At 55.7% G+C, this 27,788-nt stretch overlaps 1 protein-coding gene across 1 annotated transcript in view; it reads left to right on the top strand.

Moving 5' to 3' along the window:
* snd1 (staphylococcal nuclease and tudor domain containing 1) overlaps positions 1-27,788 on the top strand; it is a 193,330-nt gene that overhangs the window by 13,123 nt on the left and 152,419 nt on the right. The window contains exons 10-12 of the mRNA XM_064318582.1: positions 2,314-2,427; positions 20,776-20,877; positions 25,964-26,076. Coding sequence (XP_064174652.1) covers positions 2,314-2,427; positions 20,776-20,877; positions 25,964-26,076 — 329 coding nt within the window. The remainder of the gene's footprint in view (positions 1-2,313; positions 2,428-20,775; positions 20,878-25,963; positions 26,077-27,788) is intronic.

The raw sequence follows: 27,788 nt of genomic DNA on the forward strand, positions 1-27,788 counted from the left end.
GCCACAGATTTCTCACAGATTTGAACAGGGAGGTGCCAAAAGGTCCCCCCCTACACACACACCCTTTGATGTGAGATGATAATTATTTAAATGATTATTTATCGTAATTATTTGTCATTGTGGGTTTGTGACTCAACCCCCTGCTGTAAAGCACGCCAGCTTCTGAAAGGTCAGGCCCAAGGTCACCGACAGAGCGAGGTCTCGTGTTTTCACGACGCCGAGCGCGTTCCCCCCCCCCCCGGAAGGTTCGGGCCGCGAGCGGAGAGAGAGGACAAGGTCGGTCGCGGGATCCGCGGGTTCGCGACGCGCGCTGCGTCTTTCGCAGAAGGCGTCGCTGAAGCCGTCTGCGTGGATGTAATTGGGTGCGTGGGGGGGGGAGATAGGAGTCGAGTCCCTTTGCTGCAGAGGGCTATACTGGAAGCCGCCACTGGGGGGCAGCATCTCCCTGCAGCGCGCCCGGTCTGGAGAAGTGCGCTCTGCAGAGGACGGCGTGTGCCTCTGCTCATAAGAGGCCAGCGCTCTCTCTCTCTCTCTCTCTCTCTCTCAGCATTTTCTCCCCCCGCGACCGTTAATTCCATTCATTTATTTTATTTTATTTTTTTGGTCTGAAAACATTTTGATAAAATTGCTCGCTAATTAGGAATCCAGATAATAATGGGCTGACGAGGAGTTAATTGATTCGCTGTTGAGAGAGTCGGGGGCCGAATTGTTATCGCCCAGCGCCCCCCCCCCCCTTATTTTCCTGTGATTAAAACGTGATGGATTTTCAACACAACAATTTGTATGTAGCCTGCGATTCATTTTCACCCCGTCTGCTGGACTGTGTGGCAAATTGAGTTTTCCTCTGCCCCCCCCCCCCCCACAACACTCCCTCCCCTCCATCCTCGTTTGCGTCCCTTGCTTTTTATTTTACCTACGAAGCTTCCGTACGGTTTCTCTACACAAAAATAAAACTGCTAAAATTGCTATTGAGCGCAGTTTTTTCATTCTGTCATTCACAGCTTCTGACCTTGTCAGTCTTGTTTTGGTTTTTGCCTTGTGCCCAGATTGTCTACCCACAATGCACTCTTCTGTCCTTAAGGCTGTAAGTGAAGCTGAACTTGGACAGTAGGCAGTTTGATAGCACGCTGTGCAGCTTGGATAGGAGGATGTTCCTTTTTTTCTGTGGACGCGGTGATGTTCGCAAAGAAAATGTGCTGAGCGGGGACGGAGCAAATGCCACGGTGATGCAGACTATGAGGGTTCCTGTCCTTTTGGGTTGCATAATTAATGAACCCTTTAATTTGAGCTGACACCCATTTTTAAAGCCCGCCACCTCCGATATGGCCACAGGAAGTGATGTAACCACCCCCCCCTCCCCTTCGCCAGGTGAACGTGTCCCTCTCCCTGTACTTTTGAGCAGAAGCGCCAACTGCCTGCAGCATCCAACATCCCCCATAATGCACGGCGGCGGCGTTGCCTCTCGCTCGCTGGCCCACGCCGCACTCTCATCTCCGAAGAGGGGCCTCTGCCATCTGGACAGGACGGGGGGGGGGGGGGGTTTAGTTTGTGTGGCGGGGTTGCGAAGTCGGGCCGCTCGAAGTCAAGCAGCGATTGACTCCTTTTTCCGGGGGGGGGGGGGAGCGCTGGGAGCCCCTGTTTACTCTGTTTACCTCCTGGCCAGGCTCACGTTACCCGGCGGCTCTGGCTCGCGTCCCAGAGGGAGAGGCGGTACCTGCCAGCAAACGCACACTCCGCCACGCGCCCAAAAACCCCAATCAGCTCTGCAATCTGTTCCCAGTCCCAGAATCGCTCTTCTTCTGTGGTTTCTGCCTTACTCGCGATCCACTTTTACCGTAGGAATGTTTACATGTTTTTTTTTTCCTCTGTGCGCTCCAAACAAATCTTCCAAATATTGTTTTTGCGCGTTAGCGCTCGTTACGCCGCCTTGGCTTCGTTCCGTACCGCGCGCATCGGGAGAAAATGAAAACCCCGGGCAAGTCTGTGGTCGTGCCGTAAAAGGCGTAAATCGACCCGGTAAGGGACCTGTGGTCATGTGACCTCGCCACGTGTCCAACAGAAATGCCGAGCGGCATTTTCAGATCCAAATCGACATTGTCATGGCTTCACAGTAACCTCAGTTTGCTGCTAGATGTGTGTGATGCTAAAGTGAATGTTTAGTGCCATTGAGATGTCTATATTTTTCAGGCACATCTGTAGTTCCTTTTCTGCAATGTTCAGTTAGAGTTTAAGGTTGAGTAGCGATACTGTCGGGCCCGTGGACCCTCAGTCGGAGCGGGGCGTTAACGTCCGTCTGTCTGTCTTGCGCGGCAGGTGATGCAAGTGGTGAACGCAGACGCCATCGTGGTGAAGCTGAACTCGGGCGAGTGCAAGACCATCCACCTGTCCAGCATCCGGCCCCCCAGGATCGAGGGAGAGTCCAATCAGGTAAGGCCTCTCCGCTCAGCCGCCCCGCTTTCTGATTGGTCGAGAGCTTCGCCGACGCCAATCTGCGCATCTCTTGCCTCGTTCGGCCATTTTAGAAAAGGTGCATAGGTGTCTTTTTAAAAAATGTATTTATTTTTCGAAGGCAGCTTAACGGTCTTATTAACCTTCGATTAAGAGCTCTTGGAGGACTCGAACGCGAGCCAGTTTTTTTTCTTAACTTTCCACCGAGTGTCTCATTACCGGAGCTCCTGAAGGCACGGGGAATGGAGCTGTAAACAGATTTCTGAGCCCATGTCGCACGCGGGCGTCTGGCAGATCCGTCTTGGAGGAGGAGGTCCGATGAGACGCAGTGGAGCTCGGGGGGGGAGGGGGGTGTTCATGGAGGGGGGGGGGGCTGCTCGCGCACGCCGGACACATGGTGGTGCTGTTGCGCCAGGAAACGCCCTCGCCGTCGAGCGCTGCGTAGGAAGCGTCTGATTGGCCCAGCCCGACTTAAAGCCCCCCCCTACCCCTGCCTCAACATACGCACATATAAGATCCTGACACACGTTCCTGCATACACATATGCAGCTATATAACGTCACACACACACACACACACACACACACACACACACACCTGCTCACCATTCCCATGTGTAATCACCTGATCACAGTTGGACTCTCCTTATGTTGTTTTTTTAGCGAAGGCCCAATGCGGTGTCCCCCCCCCCTCCCTGACGTCTGTTGTGATCACCCTGCCAAACGTATGGGCAGACTCACTCTGTGGCAGCTCTCCCCCACCACCCCCCCTCACTCCCCCCTCCCTCAGAGAAAGGAAATTCTGCTGCAAGAAACAGCCTGCAATTCAGGGCTCATTGATGTTTTAAGAAGCTAATAGAACTAGCTAAAAATACAGAGGGAGAGAGGGGGGAAGAGAGGGAGGCAGATAGAGAGAAAAGTGGAATGAGAGAGGGAGCGAGGGGGGAAGAGAGAGAGAGAGGGAGGGGGAATGAGTGAGGGAGGGAAGGAGAGAGAGGGAGAGGAGAGGGAGGGGTAGGAGAAGGGGGGGTTGAATTAGCTGCATAGGGTTGTCCCTCATTTTGCTGCGTTTGCCCAAGATTTATGACCAGCGCCCCCCCTCCTCCCCCCTGCTTTTGGGGACAGGCGTGTTTTGTATGACGCAGCGACTGTTCAAAACCCCTTCGTCACGGGCCGGGCCTGGTTTAGGGAGTACACGACTCATTGGGGGGGGGACTGTAACAGCACCCCCACCCCCTACCCGCCCACGTCCCCTCCCCCCCCCCACCCTCCCGAGCCGACAGCACAGTAATCCTCTGAAATGACTGAGAGATGAGCTCGGAGCGGGAGCCGCCACAGTCTCCCCCCCGCCCCCCTCCCCTCCGCTCCCCTCCGAATCTCCCCTCGGTTACTCTAATGAGTGCCAGGCTCCTGCTGCTTGTGCGAGTCAGGAGGCCGTTGTTTTGTAGTAATGCCCCCCCCCCCCCCCCTTTTTTAAAGGATTGTGCCCCGGCCAATTGTGATGTCACAGCTCGCATCATCCTAAATGCCTCTCTCATGAAATGGGTCCGCTCGCCGACTGAAAGTGACCCCCCCCCCCCTTTTTTTCCCTCCTTTCCTCCTTTCCTCATTTTCTTTTGAAAATGTCAGTCGTGGCTGATACCAGTAATCATTTTCTCTGACTGGGCTTCTCAAAGAAAGATTACTCTTTTTTTTTTTTTTTTCCTTCCTTCCCCCCCTTTTTTTTCCTTCAATTTTTTTTTCCAATTTCAATTTCACCATGAAGAACCACGGTCGTGGTGCAGTCACACTCAATTTGACCAGATTGAATGGGGATTAGAATGTAATTGTATTATTATTGTTATTATTATTATTATTATGCTGCCAGTTCCTTAGCAGGGCCTGGGCTGGTATTTATGTGCTAACGAAGTGATCGACGGGTTGTGATGGGAACCGGAGAAATTCGGTGTGCATTTGCACACTGTTTTAGGTCCGACTTTTTCAGTGAAATGTGGGTGGGCTGTAATGTGTGTGTGTGATTGTGTGCGTGTGCGTGTGTGTGTGTGTGTTTGTGTGCATCTCTCCAGCCTGCCTCTGGCTGCGTGTGTGGCTGCGCTGTAATTTCTGGCGCACTGAGACCTCTGACTGAGACTGCAGTCTGAGACCTCGGCTCCTGCGTCACAGTCTCCCCCTCCTGCCGCTGAGAGTCCTCCTCCTCCCCCGGACCCTGCGATATCGCGTCTGTCTCTGGCCGCAGAGCCGCAGAGCTGCAGAGCCTGTGGTGTGCAGGTGTTAGTGGAGCGGTAATGTTCTCTCGTATTAAAACGCAGCCCCCCTTCTGCAGTCGACCCCCCCCCCCTTCACGCTCCATAGCAGCCCCCCCCCCCCCCCTTGATTTTATCAGCTGAGAAATATTGGCTATGGACCGCTTGGCGTTGATAACATCCGTGCCGGTATCGACCCCCGGAAAATCGATGCAGACGGAGCGAGGGCATCTGCAGGCGCTCTCCCTGAACCCCCCACCCCATGCCCCCCCCACCCCTTCCACCCGTCACCGGGAGACCCAGACCCCTGCAAACCCGGCCCCCCTCTGCCTGCCCGTCACAGAGCTCCCCAAACCCCAGAGCCTGGAATACACGCGGGCCAGTTTTTGTCCGTATTTCTGTTTTTTTTTTTTCTCCCAGAGTGCACGGCAGCCGCTAGCGGAACAGCTCGGCGGGTTTGTGCCGCGCCCCGTCCCGGCGGCGGCCTGTTCGGTTTAACCGCCCGGCGCCAGCCTCGCCCGGCGCGGCCTGCCGGAGCAGACGCGGACGGGCCGGACGCCATCTGCTGAAGCGGCGTCGAACCGATGTTCGGAAAATCCGCTCGGCGCCCGTCCCGCCGCCCGAGGCTCACCATGGGGAGAGAGTTCTTTTCAATGTTATAATGCAATGCTGCTTTACTTCCTGTTCGTGAAAGCTGTCGGGTTTCTGGGAATTGTAGGCACTGTGTGGGGGGGGGAGAGGGAGGACTATGCCTGTGTCCTCTAGCCCCTTCCCCCTCATGAGCGAGGTGGAGAGTAATTGGGCCTGACGTTTCCATGGCGAGAGCAGCGGCCCTGTCAGTGCTGGCCGGTCGGGGGCTATCTCCACACGGAGGGCAGAGGGGGATTGTGGGAAATCGAGCTAATGGACAGGGGCATCGCTGGGCGCCCGGCTGGCAAAGAGCAGCGATTTTGCGGTCAATTTGAGCCGCCATTTTTATTTCCCGCCTGCGATAAGATAACCCGGTAACGTTTGGGTTTAAACATGGAGAGCTGCCTCTGATTCGACCCTTCCCTGTGGTTAATTCGCTTAGCTCGCCATTACTTGCTAAGTCTGTAGTAAACACAGAAAGCCTGTCATTCCCTGCACACTGTGTGTCTCACTAACCCAGAGAGGTTAGTGTGCGGTTACAGAGGCACGTTTGGCCGATTGAATGAGGTCCCAGTTATTTAAAGGCACATTGGCTTTAACGCGCACGTTTTTCCAGTCGAGCTCACATTCTGGCACACAAAATTTTGTCTCCCGTTCAGAAAAGGCACAGTTATAAAAACCCGTGCCGATCTGCGTCGTAAACTTATCTGTGCCGGAAAAGTAACGGTCCGTGCGTCTGTTTGCGGGAAGCACCAGCGGCGCCAGCGGCGAAACGGGCCCTCGTATTAACGTCTCCGCGGAGACGAAAATCACATTTTCCTTTTCCACGTCCCCCTGCCCAAGTTGGGTTTTTCGTTTGAAATGCTGTGATCTATGATTTTTTTTTTTGTGTGATTTCGTAACGGACAGTCGCAGCCCATAAATCTCCTTTAAAGTTGCCGGATAAAGAAGCCCGGTGGTGCGTGAACGGCGACGTCTGAAAGGCTCGCGGTGAGAAAGGAGGACCAGGCCGGACCCCCCACCCCCTCCCTCCCTCCCTCCCTCTCCCCCTCCCCCTCCCCCCGCGTTTGTAATGTAACTGCACCGTGTCAAACATCTTTGTAATGATTTTCTGTTGGGGCCCATTCTCGACCTTTTATTTTACCTTAATCTGTGCGATATATCATCCCCGGGTCCGGTCCTCGGAGTGGTGGGCTGGGGGGTGTTCAGGCTGCCGCACCGGACCGTGGTTTACCGCCACCCGCAGTCACGCGGGCTTCTTTGGCCTCGCGGTGACGTCGCTAACTGGATAATCGCGAGTTAACAATAGCCATTCGGAGCTATATCGCTATTCTAGCTACATAAAGCCATTAGAGCTCGCTAGGCTAGGGAGACGCCTGTCAGGTAGCGGCTAGCAGATAGGTCAGGAAGTAGGAAGCGGAGGTGGACTTGGGAGGGAGCGAGGGAGGGGGACTGAGAGACAGAGAGAGTGTGAGAGGGAGGGAGAGAGGGAGGGAGACTGAGAGACGGAGAGGGACAGAGTGAGGGAGAGAGGGAGGGGGACGGACAGAGAGCGCGTGCTGGCGCGGCCCAGGAGCTGTCCGCGCTGACAGGTGTCAGACTGGCGGCGCCGACCTCGGACCGCCGCTCCCCGCGTCTCCCTCCCCCGGACGCCGGGGTTGCCGAGCAACCTGGGGGCCGCCTCTGCATCGCACCTGCGCTACCGCGGTTCTGATTAGCCTCGAACCCGCTGCCCTCGTAAGGTGTCATAAGAGTTTTTTCTTCTCCCAGCATAACTTCAAGCGGTCTTTCACAGACGCGGGGTGAGAGATTTGATTTCGTCGGATTAAGCGCAGGTCACAGCGGGCATTGTGGACGGAACGTACCAAATCAGGATTTGTCAGAGGGGTTACGCCTCTGGGCTGTCCTTGTGTGAGGTTTACAGCAAATGGACAAGTGTGGCCCACCTGAGCCAAGTGTGTGCCGGTCCGGTCTCGCTGGGCCTCCGCGAGGTTGAGACGGGGCCGAGGAAAGTTCTAGAAGAACGCCAGGTCCGCTCGCTTCCGCTTGGAGGAGCTGGGCCTCCCCCCGGCATCGGCGAACCGCTGGGGGGGCCGGCGCACGTCAAAATCATTTGGACTTCTTACTGGAGCTGCGTGGGCTTTTTAATGCAGCGGGACAGGAGGGCTGCTCTGCCTCAGCTGCGCCCGTTTGAGTTTGGGGGGCCCGCGAGGCGGGGTGTAGGAGCGTCTCCGGGCTGCTCTCCATGGCGACCGGCCCTCAGCCACTCCCCCAGCCCCCCCCGTGGTCCAAGCCTGGCATGAGCGGGGCGCACCGGAGAGCCCACAGCCCTCTCCAGGACCCATTAGCAGCGCCAAGCGTTCTCACAACCCCAGCCTGCCAACAAACACACTTCAGTTAGGTTTCCATAGCAGCGAGCAAGCCAACCCCCCCACCACCACCACCACACAGGCATCCGGTTTCTCCTTCATCGACTCACCTTCTGGCTGAAGAATTTCTCCACAAATGAGAAAATGAGATCTGTTATTTTTCCGCACTTAGTGGCAATCCCCCCCAGCGCCCCCCCCTGTTTCCGTAGCCTTTATCGCCCGTTGCAGGGAGCCGATTGATTTCTGCTCCTTTTGTTCCGCTTAAGGTTCGGTTTTATATAATTACCTAAGTGGAAGGCGAGCGTTGTGGTTAACTCAAGACGGGCTCAAAACGATCATGGCCGCCCTTCACTTTAACGAGCCGGGCGGGAGACTGCTACAGCCCAACTCTCCTGCGGCATCGAAATCAAACTTACAGCCTCGCGTGAGGTCGCCAGTCCGACAAGTTTTTCGTATTTATCAACTCTTTGCTTTGACGCGAACGATGTCATCGGCAGGCTGTAAGAACTGCTGATTTTGTGCTGTGTCTCTTTTATGTGACTGATGAAGACGTAGCAGAGTCGAAACGCTTTGTTCAAGCGCTTGTTTTGCATCCGTGCGCTCCAGACTTTTCTCTTTTCGATGTCATCAGCGCTCCCCGGTTTGAGGAAGGCCCTCGCGCTTTAAGAACTGGAACCACCAGTCAGAGGCTGACTTTGCTCCCCCTTGTATCTGCTAAAGGCTTTGGAGTTGAGCAAATTGAGCCTGCCTGGTTTTTTTTTGAGCTGAAATTGGGTACCCCTCCCTCATCCCCCCCCCCCCCATCCCCCCCATCCATGTTTCGGGCCTACGGTCGGCCGACCTCAGGCTGTTCAGGGTTGAAGCACGTCCGACCGCGTCAGTCCCAACTCCGATGACCGCGGACACGCCCCGCCCCTTTTTCCTCAAGCGACCCGCGTCGTCCTTTTTCGTTAAAAAATAAAGGATGAATTATCTGAAATACGGCGTGGAGCGTAGCGTTTATCGAAGTCCGGTCACGCCCCCGGTCTCGCGCTCCCTGTTCCTCCTCCTCGGCGTTGTCGGAGCGGTCTTTAAATAACGCGCGGGGTCTCTAATTTCCTGCCGGCCTCCCCGCCACGCCGCTTCCGCACATTCATGGCCAGATGGCGTGGGGTGGGGGCGCGGGCGGGGGTGGGGGGGAGGGAGAAGGTATTTTTAAAACACTGGTTCGTCGTTGCCAAAGCCTCGCCGGCAACAACAACCAAAAAAAAAAAAAAAAGCTCCAATTAGACCAAACCAAGAGGCCCGGCTGTCTGGCTCCTTGGCTTCCCCGTGGCGGTTATAATAAGGGTGCATCAGAGAGAGGCTGGCTCGCCTGTCGTCCTCCCGCCGGGCGCAGGGCGCGCCTCGAACCCTCGCCTCGGCCGCCGTCGCCACGCGCTTGCGATGCGCGGCTCTGATAATCGCGGCTCTGATGATCGCTCTCACGGTCCAGATTAAAAAAGCAGCCGCCCGCCGGGTCCGAGGAGCCGGGTTTTTTGTTTTTTGATGACGGCGGTGATTAAGAGAGCCCTCGCTACGTGGGAGCTGAGAGGCGCGCGCGGTAATTGGGATGCGCTAACAAAAACACACACACACAAAAAAAAGGTGTCGCCATTAAAGGCAGTAACGGAAAATTTTGGAGCTCTAAAATGGCGGCGTGCCCGTCCTGCCCGCGTTCGCGCATCGATCATTCGCTCCGGTGACAGGTCAGCGGCGGCGGCGGTGGGCGGGGCCAGTCGATGGCGCCCTCCCGGTTTTTCCTCAGAAGTGATCCGAGCCCCCCCCCCCGGAGCTGATCTACGACCGCCCGGACTGTCAGGAGCCCCCCGAAATCCCGCCAGACCCCAAGGCCCGGGATCGATAGCGGCCGTAAGTCACCGCCCGCCGGGATGCCTCCCCGCCGTATTGACCGTTTTATTATGCGGCCGCGGCTGCGGGGGGGGCGGGGGGGGGCGAGAAAGAGGGAGGGTAGAGACCGCGCGCGGCCAAAGCGTGTCACGGCGGTAATGAAAAGCCGCCATTATTTTTCCCGCGGCCTAATTGAAGTGCCGGGCCGGGGAGCGGGCCGGCGCTCTCAGGGATAATTAAAGGCCGGATCGCCCGCCGACCGCCAACGCCAACCGTCCCCGCTAAGTTGCTGCAACGTTGTCGCAGCGTTGCGACATACGACAGGAGCGTTGCGAGGACATTTCGCATTTGCTGGGGTGTCCCCCCTGTCCCGACTAAAATGGCTGAGCCTTCCATGGAAACATCTTGCATGTTTAAACATTAGAAGCTCTGTTGCTTCCCCCCCAAACCCCTTGCCACCCCCCCCCCCCCCCTCGTGGCTATTCGCAGGTTTTTTAATCAGTTTATGTAGCAGCGAAACTGGCTGTTTGGCAGGACGGCGGTATTTGTAAAAGAGTCGCAACGTGGCCGGCGGGGACCCGCCTCCTATGGTTGCCGTGGAAGCGAGGCGCGGACGCGGTGCCAGTTGTCCCGCGGAGCCGAGCATGTGTAACGTGTCACCTCCCTCTCCTGCCCACCCCCCCGGCGTCCCCCGCAGGTCGGACATATGGCCCGTGAGGCGAGACGCGCCATCGAATCGCGAAAACCGCGCCGTTGCCCCTCCCGCGCCCGTTCCGTGAGGTCACGTCCCATCGACGGCGCCTCGGAGACGTCAACCGCCCAATTTTTCCGCGCCCCCCCCCCCTTTTTCTTTTTGCGTCCGCTGTCCGTCGGGGGCGGGAGGTGCGGCGTCGCCAAGACAACGAAACGTCCCTTTGCCAGCCTTCTATTTTCGGGCCAGACCGGTGCCTCAAAAAAAAAAAAAGTAGCTAATGATCACTTCGGCCCTTAAAATCACGACGGGTCGCAGAGATGTGAGAAGTCCTGATGTGCGGTCTGTTCTGTTATGCGGAGATGACATGAATGAGTAACCGATGCACATAAAAAGCGGAGTGGTGCAGTGTGGGAAAAACACTCTGTTCCTCTGGCTCCTGGGAGAGCCTGTGCTGGTCTGTGTGCCCCCAAGGAAGAATCGCCTCCTTTCCCAGGGTGCACCGGTGCCGGGAGGCGCGTCATGCGCCCCGCACGCGGCCCCCCCCCGCCGAATCGCAAGTGTCATCGCTCGTTAGGAGGCCCGTCGCTGCATAATTCAGCCGGGAGTCCCCAGAAGAATTCGCCTGATGTATTTATCTTGTAGTTTCGTCTGTCGCGTTTTGTTTTTTTCCCCCCCCCGCCCTGCTCAAAGGGATGTCGGCCGTGCCCCTTTCTTAGAGGCTTGTCGGCGAGGTGGCAGGCGTGCGCCATGCTACAAAGCGACGCCGCTTAGCCCGTAGCTTCCGAATCCGCCCGCCTGCCCGCGCAAAGCTCGGGGGAGGAAGCGCGGTTCGTTTTTTTTTAAAGAGGCCGTTTGGTTTAGATTAGTTTGCTTTGATTTGCTCAATTCAGGCGAAGCGGAATTAAACGAACGCCATCGCGCTGTGTCGTGAGACTTTGTTCCCCCTGTGTGTGCTTGCGCTGAGAGTGCACCTCTATGCAGGGTGTATTGTTCCCGTTCTTTTTGCAGATGACGGTACGGTCTACGGTAGATCCTCCTCCGGTTTTATTCTGTCGCCGAAAAACTAATTTGCAACTTCAGAAGATTTCAATTAACAGAACAGAATAAGATGGAGTGCATTATGTCACCCGGTGTGTTATTTTTATTCAGAGATTGTGGCTGAAACGTCTCAATGCTAACCAGCAATTACCGTCAAAAGCAATGAAGAGACAGGTTGGGTATTCTGGGCCACTTGAAGTAAGTGTTAATCTTTTTGATGTGGATGCTTGTGTTACGTATCTGTTGAGCCGTGGAAGTAAAATTCCAAGACAGTTTCCAAGAACGCATAGAAATTATGTAAGTCATAAGTAGTATTCGTGACGCTCTTCCTGCTCTGTTTGAGGTGAGCAGGCGCTCCTGTGGAGGGGTGGTCATGTGACTCCGGGACACGGTGGCCATTTGGCTCCCTCTCTGTCCGCAGGGAGCCTACTCCTGTCTCAAATATTTTTGTACTTTGGCGTCCCAGCCCTCTCTCTACCTCCGTCCTTCTCTCTCATACACTCCTGCTTGCTCTCTCTCTCCCTCTCTTAGTTTTTCTGTCACACACACTCGCTCACCCTCTTTCTCTCTCTGCCTCTCTTTCCCCTCATTCTGCAGTCTCTTTCTCTCGAACACATGCTGACACAGACACATGCACACACATGTTGTCATACAGACACACACACACACAGTGCTGACACATGGACACCTGCACTCATGCACATATGCTGACACACACATACTCATGCTGTCATACACACAGTTGCTGACACGCACACACATATACACATGCTGACGCACAGACTCATTCACATATGCTGACACACACGCACACACACACTTGCTGACACACACATGCACACGCACACACGCACGCACGCACGCACGCACGCACGCACACACACACAGTGGCGACACGGTCGCTAAGTGGCTGAGGCAGCAGGGTGAATCAGTGCACGCAGAGACGGTTATGTAACCGGATCAAAAGAGCCGCGCCATCCGAGCAGACGCAGTAATATGCGGCCTTACCCCTCGCAAAAAAAAAAAATATGATAACCTTACGATAACCGCGCGAAATGCGTTCCCGTTAATTTTTGAAAGCTGGTAATTCGCCGGCGTCAGCTCTCTGCTGGAAGGCCGACGCCCCGCCCTGCAGACAGCATCTCCGTCTCAGTCTCGCGTGCCGCAGAGCGACTGCCGTGGCTTCGGGGGTACCGTCGCCCGCACCCGAAATTCTGGTGCTGGAGCACACGAATAATCTTGTTGAATTACGGTCAGAAGCACGAGGGCTTGCTCGCCGCCAGCCTACCCCTTCCCCCGCCCCCCCACTCCGAGCTCTAATTAGAAAGCTGATGGGTAAAAATCCCTGTTCACCTATGACTCAGACTCCAGGACCCCCCCCCTTCCCCCCCCCGGGACACCGGTTTTGTTCTGAGGCCTCGTCCAGTGAGTCAGAGGAAAAAAACAATGTGTGTGTGTGTGTAGGAAGGGGGGAGGGGGTTTGGGCATCCATAGAGAGTCTGAATATACACATACAAATATGGAGATTTAACCCCGCCTAAACTGCTATCGGCGCTAAGCTCTGAGCCAATCACAGCCCAGATTCCCACCCCTGGCAGAGCGCTCATTTGGCGGTTTGACATGTGACTCAGCCCCCTCGCCTTCCGACGTGATCCAGCGTGGGGGGAGATGCTTGAGGAAGAGGCTCCCATGCTGAGAGTAAACCCGGGGAAAGGCTTCTGACTCAGCGAAAGATTTACGGTGAAACATCAAGGCTGAAAATGGACGCCTGTGTGAAACCGTAGCGCTAACCCAAACCGTTTCCTTGGCTACCTGAACCGTTTCCCTGGCTACCCAGTACCGTTTCCCTGGCTACCCAATACCGTTTCCCTGGCTACCCAGTACCGTTTCCCTGGCTACCCAGTACCGTTTCCCTGGCTACCCAGTACCGTTTCCCTGGCTACCCGAACCGTTTCCCTGGCTACCCGAACAGTTCCCCTGGCTACCCAAACCGTTCCCCTGGCTACCCGAACCGTTTCCCTGGCCGGGTTTGTTTATGGTAGGGCCTGAGTCAGTTCCGTCCCCAAAACCCGTCCCTGGGTGTCCTCGGCCCGCCGTTCCCAAGGTGACCCCCTTTCCTGTGCGTCAGCACTGTCGCTGTCGCTCCTCATTACACCCCTGCCCCCCCCCCGTCCCTCTTCCCTGGGGTGCTAAGCTGTCCTCCCGAAACCCCTACCTTAATCACTCCCCCTCCGGTCCGCGGGACGCTCGCGCGCCGTCGCCATGCCGACCGGGCCGGGGCACGTTCGGCGGACGGTGGAGCCGGACCCCGTGCTGTTTTTCTCTTCCCCCGTTTATGGAGAGAAGTCCCTGCTCGCCCACGCTGGTCTGCTTACAGCATCGCGCCAGGCCGGCTGAGGGAGACGCAGAAGCGTTTCTGTCTGAGCGACTCCCGCTCCGCGCCGCTCGCGCCGGCTTCTGTCCGCGTCCGGGGCGCTTTGGGACGGCAGGCTGGCGCCTCTTCGCCCTGAAGAGCTGGCGGAGGTCCCTCACAACTTCACTTTCTGCACTTTTCTTCTTCTTGCATTGTTTTCCGGAAAAGGAGGAGGTTTTTAAAAGTGCGTTTGGAAGCTCCCGGAACATGCATTCCTCCTCCACTCGTGTTTGAACAAAGCGAGTTTTGCGCGAGGCGGACTTTGATAAGAGCGGAACCGCTTTCTCGGGTCCGCCCCCGCCCCGTTGCGCCAATCATCCTGACCCCCCCCCCCCGGTCCCCCTGGCTCCGCCCACCCCTCACGCCGCCTCCGGCACCGTGGAGCGCACTCATCGCCCACCCGCGAACAGTCATTTCCCTTACACCAGAACACACAAGGTTTTACTTAAAAAAAGAAACATCAGTCTGTGTGCCTTTCTTTAACCCCCCCCCCACCCCCCCACCCCCGCCATTTTCTCACCGTGGGACACTGGAGAGCCTCCAGGCCCAGATGCGTTGACCATTACAGAAATTAAGTGTGACAGCTGCCTCCTCCTCCTCCTGTCTCCTTCAGGAACAGGAAGGACTTCTGACGCGAGCCTTCTCGCCTCCCTCCCGGGCGCATGACTGACAGCGGCATGAGCCAATAGCGACAGGCCGCATCGAGAGCTGCGCCCTCATTGGCTGACGCTGACGTGGAGCCTTTATTTACTCGTGTGTTTATGGCTGTGGCCCCTCGCACACAGATGTTTGTGTCGGTTTTTAGGGCTTGTTTTAGTGCTGCTATTACGGCTGATGTCTTTGTGCCCTTGAGTCAAAAGGTGTAAATCTGAACATACTTCTGCTGATCCCCGAGAGTCTTCTACACAGCGCGGTAATGACCCAGATGCATCGTGGGTAGATATCTGGTTGTCGGCATTGGTGAATAAATTTGTAAAGGCTAATTCTTGGGGGAGTTAGAAGGGCTTTGTTGGTGAGGATAGTTCAGTGTGTTCTTAGTCAAGAAAGCCCAGTTCTGTTCTCTCTCTCTCCCCCCAGCCCTGCTTCCTGTTTCCCCTCACACAGCTCCCGTTGCGTAATAGATGTGTTTTGACAGGCCGCGTCTCCCTCGCTGCGTTCCAGTCGTCCGCCGCTCGCTTTAAGGTCGGCCGGCCGTTCGTTGCGGTTGCCCGGGCGACCCTGAGTCAGCTCCACGCCTGTGTGTGTGAGCCAGCACGCCCCCCCCCCCCCCCCCGACGCCTCGTTCGCCGTGTCACGAGGTCACGGCAGCCCCGGGGAACGACGGCGAAATTCGACTCTAGTCCCCTCTCACTCGCCGTCCTCTCACGAGGCACCGCGGCCCGCTGTCCTTCGGTGGACAGCCAATGAGGAGTGGAGCTGGTGAACCCAGCAATGCCACCCTGCAGAACCAGTGAACCCAACAGCTACCCGTGCCCTCTCTCTCCCAATCCCGTGACCTCACAGTCCAGTTCCCATCTACGGTGCGCGAACAATGATGTACTGGAAGAGCCACATCTTCTTTGTGTAATGAGGATTGTGTGTTTCCGTGCAAACACACACACACACACACGCGCACGCGACACACACACACACACACACACACACACACACACACACACACACGTATGTGCTTCATATTCACGCGCGTGCCGGTTTACTTTGGCATTAGAGTCTTTGTGTGAGAAGGTCTCCCCGGCGTACCAGCAGGCCGCGGGGCCGCCGACGGATTAGAGAGACGCCGTCTCTCGGCAACGGCGGGCGGGAACCGCGTCGCGGAAGCCCCGGGATAACGAGCGACGACTCGAGCTCGTTAACCCGGAGAGACGTCCGGGGCCCCGCCCCCCTCGCAAATACGACGAAGGGACCTTGGGTCGCGAGGGACGCGTTCTCCTCAGGCCTCCCCGTTACGAATCTCTATTTTATTATTTTATAACAGAGCGGAGCGCTCGAAACGCGCAACGTGAGAGGAGCTCCTGCCGGAACTGAGGAGGAGGGTTAAAAAAGAAAGAAAGAAAAGCCCCCCCCCCCCAAAAAAAGAGAAAGTATATCCAGTGTGTCTGCTTGGAATTGTGAGTCATTAAAAACTCCCCATTAAATCCCCATTAAAACCCGACTGACTACGCGGGCCCCCTTCCCCCCACCCTGCCCCGGGTCTGCTCTCCACTGCCTCTAATGGCGGAGTCGTGCATTTCTTTCGCCCGCTCGTTAAGGTCCCGGCTTCGAGCGGAGACGGTTCGCGTTTCGGGGCGAGACCCTCCTTTGCTCGGCTCGGCGCCCGCGTGAGCGAGAGCGTTTTCTCGCTCGCTAATTTGCGAAAGCCTCTTATTCCCCCCCCCCCCCCCCACCACCCCGTTATTATTTTGACCCGTTTAAGTGGACGCGCGTCATTCCTTAGCCGTACGCAAAAGGTCAAGAGTTCCCGACCCCTCCGTCACCACCACCGCGAGGCGCCCCCCCCCCACCCCCGCGGAACGTTCCGGAGTGCTTGGCGAGCCTCCTTTCACGGAACGTGTCCTCGAGCTACTGCTGCGGCCCCCCCGACTCAACGGCCTTTCATGTGTAGATTTCCACACGCGGGGGGGGGGGCACCGGGGTTAATGGGGCCAGAGAAAGAACAGTCCTGCGGAGCGGGGAGGGGGGGCAGGGGTATGGGGGGAGGCAAGGATGCGTGCAAACAAAGCCGCCCCGCCCGACCTGGCGATGCGCGGTTGGAGTAACGGGTTGGCGGTGGAAGGCGGTAATGTCTTTCATCTCCCACACGTGCCGGTTCTTCTCCCAAATGTGCCCCCCCCTCTCCATTTCCAGCGCTTCAGGTGCATGCTAATTAATGACTTTGCGCTTCGGTGTTGTGCAAAGCCATTAATTAAACAGTCCCCCCCCCCCGCCCTTGTGCCAGCTGAAAGAATACCCTACATGGGGAAGGGGGGGGGAGCAGATTTTATTCAGAGTAAATAAGCCGTCCTTCATTTTGCCCGTTTCTGTAAGCCTCTGCGTCTGTATTTTTCCCATCGGCTGCGACGTTGCGCTCCGTAATGTGAAATCCCAAACTTTAGACGGCACTCGGTCGGTACAGCCGGTTAAACGGCGCCTGGGGAACGCTCTCCACCAGAGACCCGCACTTCTCCCCCTCTCCCCCCCGTCGGCCCCGTCGAAACGAGATCTCTAATCAGAAAGAGTTCAGAACTTGAAATGGAGTTCTGAAACGAATACCAATTTAGCCGATCTCTGGGAGGCGATCCAAGATTCTTAATTCCCAGCCCTCCCTTCAGGCAGGCAGAGGAAAGAAAAAAGAAAAGGCATGAAGATGTGTGTAAATGTATGATCGTGAATTCAGAGATAAGTCGGTGCCCGAAACCCGGCGGGCTTTCTTTTGCGATTAGCGGCGGCGGCGGCTTCGGTTTGCAGTTAGCGAGCGCCTTTCCCCGCCGGGCCGCTAATGCTTAGCCCGTCCGCTCCCCGCCTCGCCCCTCCGGCCCGTCTCAGTGTCGCGCCCGCCCCCCCCCCGCCCCCGCGCCATTAATCACCGGCGCATAACGAGACCAGGCTAACGAGGACCCCCCCCCCTCCCCTTCCCCGATATCACCTGAGAGATTGGGGTGGGGGTTCATATGAGATTTCCACTGCAGTTAATTTCCACGGCGGACCGCCGTAGTTCTGTGCGGACCAGATAAAAACCGTGCGGACGTCTGCGCGTCGTTTCGATGTTTGTGTTCTCTCTGAAGTGTTGTGCAGCCATGGCACCTTGCGCATGGCTGAAGCTAAGCAAGCGCCAGCTCGGGTGGGAGCTGCCGGAAGCGGCGTTGGCGCTGGCGGTGCGGCGCCAGGTGTTTGGGCAGGTGCGTGTACGCCGCACGCGAGCGCGAAAGCTCACGGCTGCCTGCGCAATACCGCTGCTTTTGCGTCACGTCCTCCCCACCCCCCTCATGACGAGAGCAGAGAGGGTGCGGGAATAAGCACTAAGAAGGAAGGGCTGCTGAGAAATGTGCAGCGCTGGCTAAAAGCCCTCGTCTGCTTCTTTACCGTTTCGAAACCCTTCGGGGATCCGGCGCAGAACGAGGAGTCTTGTTTTTATAACGAAGCCGAAGCTGTTTTACTTTTGTTTTCCGTCGGTTTATAAAAAATTAAAAAAAACCCGTTGGTACTCTCGCGCTCGGTCGGGAACGTATCAGAAAGCGCGCAGGCTTGATATTCCCGCTATTTACGAGCGCTGGCGGCGCGGGGGTACCTGGCGGTGGCGTTCCGCTCGGTGAAATACGGCGTCCCCGTCCCTGTCTGTCGACAGACCTCTGCACTCCATCAGGAGAAGCGATGCGTACGGTAGCGCTGTGTGTGGATTTATCGCGCGGCGAAGCTTATTTTAGCCGCGTCTGGAACGCCGCGACCTCGCGGCCGGAGACTTCACGGGGGCTGCCGGGAAAGAGCGCCCCCTGGGGGATAGCGGGGGGGACTGAGACGGGACGTCCCGTCTCCGGCAGGGCCCCCGCGTCGGCTTCTTCTGTCTGTGACCTCTGTGCTGTGTTTGCAGAACTTTCTGTGCGGCGTTCTGCTGCCGTGTGTGTGTGTGTGTGTGTGTCGTGTGTGTGGTGTGTGTGCGTCGTGCTGCGTGTGTGTGTGTGTGGGTTGTGTGTGCAGGCGTCTCGTGTGTGTGTGTAGCACGAAGGTTGATGTCGGGCGGGGGACGATGTGAGCCATTCAGTCCCTACAGTCTGCGGTTATTAGAGACACATATACACACTCACACAAACCACGCGCACACACACAGCACACACGCAAACACAAACCACATGTATGCACACACACACACACACACACACACACACACACACACCCAGTCCTCTACAGTCCCAGCACTTTAAATGTATGTCTTAGATTACAGTGCTCGCCCATATGCAGCAGGTGCTGAACAATGCGTGGCAGATTAGCCGGGCTGGTGATTTAAGTGTTTGGAATTGCCTCGGCCACGCCGATGCCTAGCTTGTCTGATGCGGTTATTTATGCTGCAAATTGCGCTGGGTGATTTGTTTGTTTTGAGCGTTTGTCTCAGATAAGGGCCAAATGACGCTCATAAAGAGCGGGCGAGGCAGGGCTCCTGTGGCACTAGTTTAAATGGATAAAAAGCTCTGTATCGAGACCCTGTTCACCGAACGCTGATTTAATTTTCCTCAAAAAATATCTGTCTGTCGATGTGAAAAAAGCGCACGGGGGAATAGTCCGTGCTCGTTGTGGCTGCTTTGCCGGGCTCCATTATTTATTTCGAGGGCCGTTGGGCTTCGCCTCCCTTTGCTGCTGTTGGGGGAATCTCCCCCTCCTCTGTTTGTACTGCTGCTTTTAATTTTTAAACGTTTTTTGTTTCTTTGTGTGGATGATATTTGTGTGAAACTCAGGTGTGGCCTGCTGTAGTACTGCAGTAAGGAAAATGAATGCGATGCTGGGGTTTTTTCTTTACCTGTTTAAATGCCCTGTGCGTGTGGCCTATATGGAGCATGCACACGTCCCTGCGTCTCCGTGTCCCTGTGAGTAAAGTGGAGCAGGCTCTGTGCAGCACTGGTGCTTTCTCAACTGTAACGTTCGGGAGGCCGCCCAGCCGCCATTTCAAACGGGAAGGTCGGCGCTATGGCGACTGCCGCCAAAACGAGGAGGGGGGTGGGGTGGGGGGTGACCGTGAACCGCACACGCCGCCCTCAGATTTGAACCCACACGGCGCAATGGGCGGAATAATGACTTTCCTTTTCTCCCTCTCTCTCCCCTTTGCTCCCTCTCTCTCTTTCTCTCACTCTCTCTCCCCTTTGCTCCCTCTCTCTCCCCCTCTCTCTCTCTCTCTCTCTCTCCCCTTTGCTCCCTCTCTCCCTCTCTCTCCTCTTTGCTCTCCCTCTCTCCCTCTCTCTCCCCTTTGCTCCCTCTCTCCCTCTCTCTCCCCTTTGCTCCCTCTCTCTTTCCCCCTCTCTCTCTCTCTCTCGTTCTCGCCCCCATCTCTCTCTGTTTTCCCCGGAGGTGGAGTTTAACCGTTTGGCGCTCTGGAGCGGAGCGCTGACGGACGAGCGAACGGTTCAGCAGTCACACGACGGGCCTTCTTTATTCCTTTATCCTTTTTCCTTCCCCCCCCCCCCCCTCTCGGACGGCAAGGACACACTCTAAAAGCCTGACTGATGTAATCGCTGTTTCTCATAACCTTCCCCTCTTTCTTTCTTTTTTTTTTTCCGTGGCGGTGAATACATTGTGCTCAGCCGGCGTGCGAATCACGGAACGGCCTCGTTTTCGCCCGAAATGGGGGGACGGGACGGGGGGGACGGACGAAAAAAAAACACAGAAAAGTAGAGCTTGTGACAGGTCTGTGTTCGTCTTTATTAAAGGTGAGCCTTTAGCCCGCGGCGTTCGCCCACGCACGTTTTCTCAGTCGTAAATGGGGGAAAAAAAAACGTGACTGGAAACGCTCTTGAACAGGCGGGGAACGACCTGTTCGCTTGCCGCCCGTCCCAGAATCCTCGGCAAATTGGCTCCTCCTTCGCAAAAAACGGGTCAAGCCGCAGAGCCGGGCCTTTGCCTTTTCCTGGCGTCTCCCTCTCGTACGCTAAGCAGGGCTCCTCGTCCACACGCGGAAACGAGACGCTTCGAAAACCGCCTTTCTCCCCTCACGTTTGTTCTCCGGCGTTGTGAGTTCTGTTTGCCGTCTCTTCCGTTTTCTTTGCTTTCACAGAAGATTTTTTGTGCGTAATTTGCATCGGGGAAGAACTGATGAATGGAGATGGGTGACGCCACCAAAAGCGCTCGCACATATGTTTAGATCCACAGTTAAGCTTCCTCTTATTTATTTATTTATTATTTTCATACTCCTGAGCCCATATCGGAGGTGTCGCGGATCACGTTACGGCTAATTGATATTCGGGATCTTTTATCCCGTTTCAGACGCTGCGAGGTGTTTCGGAGAAGCCATATGGCCGAGAATTTACGCGGCGCGGGTTCGGTAACGCGGTAAGCGCTCGCCCAAGCGAACCTCTTTGTTTACCCCCTCTCTCTCTCTCTCCCTCTCTTGCAGGAGAAGAACAAGGACAAAGACAAGAGGTTCCGCCCCCTGTATGACATCCCGTACATGTTCGAGGCCCGGGAGTTCATGAGGAAGAAGCTCATCGGGAAGAAGGTAAAGAGTCCGGCGACGCGGAGCCAAAATGGCGGAGGGTTTCACAACTAGAGCGTTTGTAATGATGATGCACCCTTGAAAACAGTGCTGAACCTTGGGCCCTGTTTCACGGAGCAGGATTGCCGAGTTAGCTGGAACCCTCCTGTATCTGGAACACGGACTGAAGTAAAAAGAGCTCCTTTGTGAAATCACCCCCCTGAATTGCCCATTTAGATTTAAAAGGACTGTGCTCTAAATTAGCCTGTGTTTGTAACTTGTCATATTTGCATCTCTCGAGGGATTCAGAACGGCCTCTGCTGAACATCTATCAGTCTGTCGATATTTATTATCGCATGGTGCCATTTGCAACCGTTTTACACACAGAGCTCGCAAGGCGGGGTGACTACGGTGAGTTTTCAGGCCGTAAATTCAACGGAACTCTCAAAGTCGGAGCGAGATTTGGATCACGCGGGACAGGTGTTGAATAAAGGGCTAAAAATGTCACTTTTTAAGAGTCTTTATTTAAGAGCGAGAGAGTCGGGGATAAAATATATATGCGTTATCCGCCCCGTGCTTGTCTCAGCAGAACGCCTGCGGCTGTGACTGCCTCTCGGCCCGCTTATATAAGCCCATTACGAGCCAGCGGGCGTCGGGAAGACGTCGCGTTATTCCATAAACCAAACATGACGGCATAAATCTGCAATCTGCCCCGTGCTTCGAGTCGTTCAGGCGTTTTAGGCGGCGGCGTTAAGGTTTAGCGCGCTAAATACCGGCTAGCCCCGGCCGTAATACACTTAACGCGCGCGGAAACGGCCCGCGTTATTCGCGCGGCTCGACTGTGAAACGCTCCGTCATGCCGCTGTATGTAAATTGCTGGTGTTGTCGAGGCGCTAGGCTAGCGGCGGCCTACTGCTAGCGGAGAGACGTGCGCGCGTCGTAACTTTCGAGCGGCTCGTCTTAGCGAGGCCTTCCTGCGGTTGACCTCCGCTGGTCACGAGTGGGTGGGGTGGGGGAGTGGCTCGAAAGCGAACCTGTCTCTCGCGCGAGCGAATCGTAGGAGAGTAAATCACTGACTTTGCCAGTGTGGCGGTAATTCGCGGCGCGTTCTCTGGGGACACTTTGGCGACGGTGCGACCGATTGATTCGGGACCTGGATTTCACAGGGTCCCGGGCCCCCGTCTCGCCGTTGATTGGAATGCAGAGCCCGTTTAACTCCGGTTCATCTGAACGACCCCCCCCCCCCCCCCCCCAGCAAAACGCCCTCTGCGCTCCTGCATTTTAAAAAGCCCAACTTCCTGTAGGTCCAGGTGCGAGATCCCTTTTAAGAAAGCGGGAGTTCCTGTTTCCTGCAGTCCGGCGAGATCGCAAAGCGCAATCTTGCCTGGAAATTGAGGTCGGGATTCGGTGAACTTGGGGGGGAGGGGGGTTGCGTCCCGCCAAGACTGCCCCGGTACAGCTCCGTCTCGGTGGCCCGGGGCCAAAACAAAAAAGTCACGCTCGGGGAACTTCCTGGTTTTCGTCTAGGGCGGAAATTTAACGCAGGACGGCGAGCGTTGTTTCCTCTGTGGCCCATGCCAGCTCAGCACTCTGGAGCATGTGACCTAAAGGTTGGCTCACTTTAAAAAAATAAAATAAATAAAAAATAAAATACTAATAACTATAATACAGACTACAAGACCTACTTTAGTGCTTGGCTGAAATAGCAGAGCACATACAGTTGACGTTGGGTCTGCCAAGTTTTTTTTTTTGCTTTGTGTGTTTTGTTGGAGAGAAATGTATTCTCGTATTCCCTCTGGACATCCTAAATTTGTTGGCGCAGCAGAATCGTGGCAGAACGTGCGCCATCACATCAGAGTCTCCTGGCTGGCCCGCGCTTCTCTTTAATGGGGTGTGCTGGCGGTTTCCGAAACGGAGAAGTTTCCCCGCGTCGGGTAATTAGGTAATTCTGCGTCGGGGCGCCTTCCAAATTCGCCGTCGAAGGAACGCCCGGTCGTACAAAAACCCGGCGCGGATTTTGGCCGGGAGTTTTTTATTATTTTTTTTGAGCGGCGGCTTCTGCCGCGTGTTCCAACCTCTAAGAATTCAAATAAAAACGTCCCCTTTTAATCCACTTATCGGGAGGGTGCACATTCGGATAATCCGGAGTTCTTAAAGAGGGTCCCGTTTTCGGAAGGAGGGGGGGGGGGGCTGCGGGTTCACGTCCCCCTCGGGGTCGGCGTTCGTGATGGAGGTGTTCGGGGGGAGCCGGGAGGTGCGGGGGTTCGACCTGGTCAACGACTCCTCAGCACGAGGGCTTCCCGACGTCCCGCCCCTGTGTGCTCAAGGTCTAGAGTCACGTCCCGCTTTTAAATCTCCATAATAGACTGATTTACTTCATGGCAGAAGACCATAGAGACTGGATGTCAGGTGCTAGTTCTTATTGTTCTGAAAAAGAAGAATAATAATAATAATTTTGTAGCTGTTCCATCTTCTGTCCTCCCCCACCCCCTCTCAACAGCCCACTTTTTCATGTCCCGCAAGTTGTCCTGTGAATAATAATCTATCGGAGGCTGGCAGAATAATTAGTAAAACCTTTAATCCGTCGCGCGCTTCCAGATGGAGCCGGTTTCCGCGCGTTATCAGGGGAGTCCCTCGTCCGCGCCGCGCGTTCTCTTCCTTTGAAGGCCTTTCCTCTCCGTTTTTGCCTCCTGAAAGGGTCTGCGCGTACGCCTCCTCTCAGCCAATCCAGAGTACAAAGGAGAATCGCCACCAAAGATCGTTTTTTTTTTCCCGCCTTCAAAACGAGCCGTTTAACGTCCTCGTCGTCCGGGCGATGAAAGGCTAGTTTTGAGTGCGTTTTCTTTTTGTTGTTGTATGTTTTTTAGAGCGCCTGGATCCTCTGAGTTGTTTCCTGTTCTCCTGGGGTGGGGGGGGGGGGGGGGTGTGGGGGGCGCTGGTTCTCTCCGACTCTCCGGCTGAGGCGCGGAACGCCGCCCGTCAGGCGCGTAAAACCCTTTCAGTGCAGATGGAGCGGCGTCGCCCTCCGCCGACCTTGAGGTGTCAGACGTCCTCCGCTTAGATTAGAAAGGGTTTTATGTGGTTCGCTTGGCGCCTTCAGGGCGCCACACCACCACCCCACAACACACAAGCACCACACCAACACACACACGTACCACACACACAAAACACCACCGGACAACCCAACACAAGGCACACACACCACACCACGACACCACATTACACACCACCACACGCCACACACCCAACCGCACAGCACACGCAACACGCACGCACACGCACAACAACCACCACATCGCGCTCACACAGCACACCACACACACACACACGCCACACACACACACACACACGCACACAACATGCCAAACACACACACACGCTCACACACACACGCACACGCACACCCACGCCACACACGCACACAACACGCCACACACACACACACACATGCTTGCACACACACACACGTCTGGTTTTAGAGCGTGTTAAAGGGGCTCATGGTGGGGGGGGGCAGGGTGGGCGAGGGTGACATTGCGTGCGTTCGACTCGGCGGAGTCATAAACACGCCCCCCCCCCCCACCCCCGCACCGCGCCGTTCTTCTCGCCCAAACCGATCCTCGGGGGGTGGGGGAGATCTACAGTCCGGCTGATTTGATTCACTCTGACTGCCGGTGACCTTGGAAACCGGCCTGTAGATAAAAACTCACTCAGACACACATTCAGTCTAAATACAGAGCAGGGAACTAAAACATCATCATCTTCTCTCTCTCTCTCTCCCCCCCCACACACTTTTTTTTGAAAGGAATCAATCAGGGCTTTCGTTCACAAAAACAGAATGCTTTTCAATCTACTAGCGTTTTTTTTTTTTTTCTCTCACCGAGAAATATGAGATAAACATCTGGTTTGGTCTGCGGCACTGCGACAGTTAGAGCTAACGCTATTGACGTTGCGGGTGGCGCGCCGCGTACACTCGATAGGCTGACGGAACGCCGTTCACCTCTTTGTGGTGACACGGCCTGCTCGGCGAGCGAGCGTATCGACCGATGTCTTAGCTGTGCCGCGCATTACGTCCCCCCCGTTATTGCCGCCCTGTCTCGCGTGTCGAACGCGCGCGAATGCGCTGCGTTTGCCGTGTACGCCGGCGCGTTCGAATCCCACCGAAGTTCCAGAATGTTCTCCCTCCTCTGTTTTAGCGCTGCGGTTCGCTCAGTTTGCTGGGGCTCTGGGGGGCGTTGGGGGGGTCATCTTCTCGGTTCCAGGACGTCCGGCCCTCGCGTGCGCCGACCCCCGTCCCCGAGGTTTCGGGCCGCGGCAAAACCCAATTACGAAAAACTGCCCCGGTATCCAGGGGCAACGGAGCCGGTTTGTCTCGGGCCTGCGGCCCTGCAGCCATCGAGCCGCGATGAGTACTGGCACCCTCTTTAAATTGAATTCTCCTTCCTCGTTTGGGACGTGCCAAATGGAGCACCTGTTCAGTTCAGGAAGTTGGGGTACGGTGTAGGGTGTCATTGCCGGAGGTCAGTCAAAGACCCTTGATCACGAAACTATTTTTTCTTTCTTCCCATGAATCACCTGAAAACTAGCCTCCTCGGTGTTGGAAAAAATAAGCAGCCGACGTCCGTACGAGGACGCCGCCCCGTGCGCGCGGAGTACCGGGGAACGCCGCCGCTTGTCGTTGGCGGTCCGTTCGCTCATCGTTACCGCTGCAGTGGCGCGCTGGTCGTCAAGGAAGCGCGGTTCGGCGGCAAGCCGATCGTACTGGCAACCGTACCCCGTAAAGATCAGTGCCGGATGCCGGATCAGTGCCGGATGGGGTATTCATGAGCCGTTTGGTGTTGCTCACTTCATAGTATTTGCATATTGAAAGAGAGTATGTCGGGGATGAATACATTTCCATATGAAATGCTGAACAAAAAAGTATTCCGTTTTTCCACTTTATTTCCTGAATATGTGCACTATGTTTGGTATCAATCTGTTTAGTGAAGGTGGTGATGGCCTCTCTATTAGGTTGTTGGGGATTTTGAGATTATAGCTTTTATTTGTTATGTTTTTACAGATATCTAAAATAAATAAAAAATTGCTTGACGGTTAACGTGAATTCTGGTTTCAGGTGAACGTGACGGTGGATTACATCAGAGCCGCCACCGCCGCCTCAGACCTGGGCGGGGGCTCCATCCCGGCCTTCCCAGAACGCACCTGTGCCACCGTCACCATCGGCGGAATGTGAGTATCTGCTCTGGATGGAAGGGACACTGTAATCTGTCAGCTCCATAAACACCCCCCTCGCCACCCCCCACCCCCCAAAGCCAACTACTCCTCCCCCCTCCCACCAGAGTGGGCGTTGAGCCCCTCCCATCCCCGGGCGCGTGATTGATCGCTCCGCCAGCTGCGTGTAACCTGTCCATAAAAAAAAAAAGATAAACAAATTAAAAACAGAAGAAGCTAATGGATGTTTACACTTAGTAGCTGTGGCTAATGTGAATTTTTTTTTATTTATTAATTTTTTTTTGTACGGGTTGCCAAACGGGCCGGTGTGGCCTTGAGATTTCTCATAGCGGCATACGCTTATGCGCTCCGTGTGCGTTCCCGGGTTATTAATCAAGTTCAGCGCCGTCATCGAGGGAATTCAATTATTACGGCGTGAGGGACGATGCGGGGAAGACGAAGGCTCTCCGCCGCGGCTACAAGCTCGGATTACATGGAGAGGAAGCCGCGCGCGTTAGCAATCACGCTAACTTGGCCCAGAGCCATCGGCGTGGCGCAGCGCTGTTCGTTTTTTTACAACCGTCCCAAGATGGATGCCCTGCCCGTGCGCGTGCGTACGTAGTAGTAGTAGTGTGGTACGGATCGCCGCGATCAGCAGTTTTTGGTCTGATTTTTTATTTTTTTGCCTCGAGAAAGTTTTCGGGTCGCGTCGGGGTCAGTGGACGGGACGCAGAAACTTCGAAACGTCAATCTCGCGGAGCGTCGGACCGGCCTGCAGCAGCAACCTCGAGCGGCGCGATGGGAATCTTCGAGCGACGGGCGGGGATCTCTCCTCGGCCCTGATTTGTGTTTGGAGCCCCTGTCCTCTTTGGCGTTCGACGCCGGAAAGGGGGGCGAGTAGGTCCGTTTGGGTAGCGCACAAAACCCCACTGTCGAGCTTATTAAGGTTGTGAAAAGGCCGGCATTAGGCGAAACGTCAGTTAGCGTTTAACACATTTCCATGTTGGTTTGAAACGGTTAGAATAATAAACAGTACAAAACGAAAGCGGATTTAGGCCTTGCGGTATAATTTACCGCTCGCTCGCCCGGTCGTTCCTCACGGCACGAGAGGTAAACACTCTGGAATCAGATCTAGAGCGAGGCGCTGAGAAGCCTTCCAGCTGGCAGCGGGGGGCGGGCTGGATTTACGGGCGCGCGGACGGAAGTTTCTCACTTAACCTTCAAGTAACTCGGGAGCTTTTTTTCCTGTTTTTATTTTTGGTGCGGAAACCTTGAAGGCGCTTTATTTCAAACGGGGGAAGGTTCAAGGCCGCGAAAGCGCTGCGGGTGCAGACCGGCGCTCGTTTTGGCCGAGGACGCGGTTTAGCGCTTTTACCGCCAAAGGCCGGTAACTGAACTTTTTTGTTTTTATTTTTTTTTTTGTTTTGTGAAGGTCCTTGGAGGAAAAAAAAAAAACCCATGAATTTCAATCAGGAGTTCTGTTGGACGCCTGTGCACATTGGCTCGTCGCCACGGCGATGCTCAAATGTGGTGCTCGAATTTTTAAGCCAGTACGCCTGTCGAAACGAAGGGGGGGCCGCTTCGACAGAGCTGTCGCAAAGCAGTTAGTTCAGTGACATGTATTCCGCTCGGCCTCCGGAAACAGACGTTCGTGAAGCGGAACGGAGTTTGTTGGCTTTTGGCGGACGACGGCGACGCAAACTCTCCCCGTCATGCCGGAGCGTGTCCGA

This window comes from Anguilla rostrata, chromosome 19, assembly GCF_018555375.3.
Source record: "Anguilla rostrata isolate EN2019 chromosome 19, ASM1855537v3, whole genome shotgun sequence".
Taxonomy (NCBI): domain Eukaryota; kingdom Metazoa; phylum Chordata; class Actinopteri; order Anguilliformes; family Anguillidae; genus Anguilla; species Anguilla rostrata.